At 37.8% G+C, this 4,396-nt stretch overlaps 1 protein-coding gene across 1 annotated transcript; it reads right to left on the reverse strand.

Moving 5' to 3' along the window:
- Positions 1 to 490: 490 nt before the first annotated feature.
- LOC104211605 (selenium-binding protein 1-like) lies at positions 491 to 4,186 on the reverse strand. Its single transcript, XM_009760691.2, has 6 exons — positions 3,861 to 4,186; positions 3,049 to 3,244; positions 2,348 to 2,575; positions 1,812 to 2,043; positions 1,336 to 1,716; positions 491 to 930 (listed from the first exon to the last, which is right to left on the reverse strand). Exons 1-6 carry the CDS (start codon positions 4,000 to 4,002, stop codon positions 649 to 651), a joined length of 1,461 nt encoding a protein of 486 aa, XP_009758993.1. The 5' UTR covers positions 4,003 to 4,186; the 3' UTR covers positions 491 to 648.
- Between the last annotated feature and the right edge of the window lie 210 nt (positions 4,187 to 4,396).

Below are 4,396 nucleotides of genomic sequence, written 5' to 3' on the forward strand. Positions count from 1 at the left end.
GAAGCTTTTGTAGATGAAGATAAAATCAGTGAAGAAGTTAAAAAAATTCAACATTTACTATATACATAAGATAAAATAAAGATTGACATTTTATATACAATTCCACTTGTGGGATTTTATTGGGTTGTTGTTTTTATACAATGTAATTTTTCAGTGAAATGAACCTCTTGCACCTCTTAGCTCCGCCCCTGTTGTGAATATTACATACGGTGGATGTTGCGACATCTTTGAAGACTGACTTACAACAACAACAAGCCTAGTGAATTCTCACGAGTGGGGTCTGGGGAGACTAAGATATACGCGGCCTTATTCCTACACTGGAAGGGCAGAGAGACTGTTTCTAATAGACCATCGGCTTTGAAGACGGACTTAGACTAGAAAAAACTGTAGATAATGCTTAGTGTAAAAATTCTGAAAACAAGAAAAGGACCAACAAGATAAGGAGCCATAGTAATGAAAAGATGTGAAGATGAGGAAAGAGAGGAGGAAATTTAAAAGGACAAGTACAAGCTAAAATTATTGAAGTGTTGTTTTAAGGTACAGTACAGACATCTGTTTCACTAATAGAATACATTGGACATTCAGTAGCTAATGTAACAACATGGGACCAGAGTCACCAAATTTTATTCTTGATCAGATTTTAGCCACTTATATCCAAATATCAGAAGTGCAGTCACCACCAGGATACCTCATTTCATGAGCCAAGGATGGACCATCAGGTTCTGCTCCGAAATCAACAAAAAATCTCGGGTTTATTGCAAGGCCACCTTTCTCAGTGTCAACGTCGATTTGTAATATGTGACCTCCTTTCTCCAATAGCTCGGGGTAGAATTGACGGTCCCATGTACTAAACAACGAGTTTGTAGCGTACAATCGCTTCCCGTCTAGACTCAACTGTATCATCTGAGGCCCCCCTCTCAACCGATGTCCCTGGAAGTAATGCAGAAGGTCGTTTATATTGATTGTGCACATGAATCTAAAAAACACTCGGGACAAAGGGGTAATAATATCAACCATATTTGCGTTCCGCACCACAGACGAGACTTGAGAAGTAAACAAAATGCTAAAACTTGACTAAATGAATTCATATTTTCCTGATATAAGTAGTGAATTTGAGAGCAACATATCATATTTTTTTGAGCAAGGGAGAATCTAAAACTTGTCGTTTCCGGCAGCATTACTATCACTATACAACAACAACAAACCCAGTGTAATCTCACAAGTGGGTAATGTGTACGCAGACCTTATCCCTACCCCGTGAAGGCACAAAAGCTGTTTCCGATAGACCCTCAACATTACTATCACTATAAAGGTGTAATTTTCAATACTAATTACCTGGACTTCTGGGACATCCACTTGGTATGTTGAACCATCTTCAGCCTCAGCGAGTACAGAGTTTCCTTTTTGAAACACTCCTCCAACAAATACTTGACCAGTCAACTTAGGATTGGCAGGGTCCTCGATATTGTACTGTCTAATGTCACCATGTAGCCAGTTTGCTAGGTATAGAAAACGATCGTCAAGAGAGATCAGAAAGTCGGTAATAAGACCAGGCATTTCCGGAAGAATCCAGTTCTGCACCTTCACTGGTTTTACAGCAATTGCTATCTCATGACCCCACGAGCCATCTGGATTCTTGAAAAATCGCACCATGTTACTGGTCAAAGCACACCCCACATATCCAATCGCTTCAGATGGATTATGCAAGAACCTTACCTATAAATCAAAAGAGGAAAATGAATATAGTAATGTATTCAGCAGGATAAATCATGGCACGAAGTTACAAAGGGGGAAGAGGGGAGTTTGATTACCTCTAGAGGCAGGAGGCCGGTGTTTCCAAGATCCAATGTCTGTTTTAGTTCACCACCAGGCCATGTGTAGACATGCAAATGCCGTCCATAAAGTCCATCAGTAACATGCTGGAGATTGAAACCTTTCGTGAAAGCGGATGGAGCCCCCCAGGATGAACTGATCATGGTGTTATGTCGAGGCTGGTACCAGAAGTCATAACCAAAGAGCGGACTATGCCCTGGTTTTTCCCATCTAAAATATAATAAATGCGTCAGAATCTGCTTTCATTTAGGCATTGAGCATAGTCTATTTTCACTAAAATTACAGAACTTCAGATTTCCTTAATAAACCGTCAAGAGGACAGGAACTGAAAGTTAAGGACAAAATTGCATCGTTTCTGTTCCTCCTTAGATGTAGAGACTCTTGTAGTTTTCTTGTCCTTAATTAACTAGGTTGGTTTTTAAAGATAACAATCGGCGAGAGACCAAGGTGAGTGGATAAAAACAAAACAGATAGAGGTAATTCAGCTCGCAAGAGAGTACAAACTATACAGTACCTTCCTTTCACGTTAAAGTCTGAATCAAGAAGAAGAAATCCGTTCCCCTCAGCATTTCCATCTTTGTCTCCGAGACATGACACCAGTATCTCACCAGAAGCAAGGCAGTGAGCGGTGTGAGGGAACGCTAATCCTGTCTTTTGGATCACATCATCTGGCTCAACAACTTTGTACAAACTGGGAGCCCTTGGATCCTTTTGCGTGTCGATTGCATAAATGCGTCCTGATCTGCAAGAGTTAAATTTATCGAAAATCTTGAATATCATATAAGTTGCATATAGTCATCAAAATGGATTCTTTTTTTCTCTTGAACATTATAGGCGATCGAAAAGCTAAATTTTCCCTGCTGTCACATAAATATTCACATGGAATAGAAGGATCAAACAAAGACTCACATTGATGATGATACAACAACAACTACATCTCAGTCCCAAACATTGACAAAAACAACTCACATTGATGATACAACAACAATAACTACGCCTCAGTCCCAAACATTGACGAAAACAACTCACATTGATGATACAACAACAACAACTACGCCTCAATACAAGAGGGTTATTATAAAAACATAGCACCATCCACAAGTTCAAATTTTATAATCACGGAAATTGTTTGAGCTAAATTTAGCACAACGTGAGACCTTGGAACTGATGACTAAAAATCTACACAAAACATAACAGCAGAGATATTGTTCTTACATAAGTGAAGGCAGGACGAGATATCGTCGAGCAGCTGAAGGATCACGATAACAAGAACTGCAAGAATTCCAACCAGAATGATGCAATTCATCACCCTCATAAGGCATAGGAAGCCTATGGATTACTTTGGAATAAGATGGTGAATTAGGATCTACATCTACTGTAGCTAAGTAGTCAGGTTTTCCCCTTCCTGTACCTGTAGAAATTAACAGTATAATTAGAGCCGAATTAACGGCTTAAACTTTATAGGTGCAACATGTAACGTCTAGTAGTATAATTTAGTGGAGTGTGAAGAACACTTAATGATTTTAAAAGAATATCACAATAACACTCAAGATTTCCCTTTGGCCCACAAAAGACAGATTTTTTTAGCAATAATAATCTTAAAATAATTCCAGAGCAAAGTTTATCCCTTCCCCTGTACCCACTCACCCCTCCCCCCTCCCCCACCCCCCACCCCCTAGAAACATCCCCAAAAGGGTATCAGAAAAAACAAAGAAAGAACCATACTTTATCAGCAAAAGAAAAGATAAAGATTTCAATTTTCAAAAATAAAATAAAGAAAGTGAAAACCCCTCAAATTTATCCACTTTACAGAAAAACATCCACCCTTCAAAGCAAAAAAAATCTCATTTTTCATTAACTAATTTCAAGAAAATAACAACAAATTGCCTCTACAGCTGGCTTTGGTCTAGTAGTAAGATTATAGCTTCTGATGTATGGATTAGGCACACGTCAAAATTAAAATCCAAACAAATCTCGTTATCTAAAAAAAAAACAAAAATCATAAAAAAAAGAGAAGCAAATATTACCAGTATAAATACAGGTGACATAAATTAAAGATTCTTTAGGACCAGCCATAGCTTCAAGTGGAGAAGCATAACCAGGTCCTTTTTTGCAACATCCATTAATCTCCGCCGTACCATGCTGCACCACCTCCACATCCGTCGCCATTTTCTCGCCGGAAAAAGTGAATTTACAAAAATATTCAGATCAGAAAAAGACGACAAATAGTGTGATAAATGACTTTTGGCTTCTAACTACAAAGGTTATACATACATATATATATAGGGAAACCAAACACGTTGGAGTCTTAGGACTAGTTACTATGTTCACGGCTTTTATCATGCAGCGCTTTGTCTGTATATAGACGAGATAATATTCTATATACATACTGATATTGCCAGATTATTTTTCTTCTTGCCAGAAAATATTGCCCGAATATTTGGTAGTATTTTCCTGTAAATTATTTTTCAAGTTTGGTTGGAGAATGAAAAATAATTTTACAAAATTAGCAAATTTGAATATTGTTTTGGTGAATTTTTTTGGTATTAAATATGATATATTA

Source organism: Nicotiana sylvestris, chromosome 1, assembly GCF_000393655.2.
Source record: "Nicotiana sylvestris chromosome 1, ASM39365v2, whole genome shotgun sequence".
NCBI lineage: Eukaryota > Viridiplantae > Streptophyta > Magnoliopsida > Solanales > Solanaceae > Nicotiana > Nicotiana sylvestris.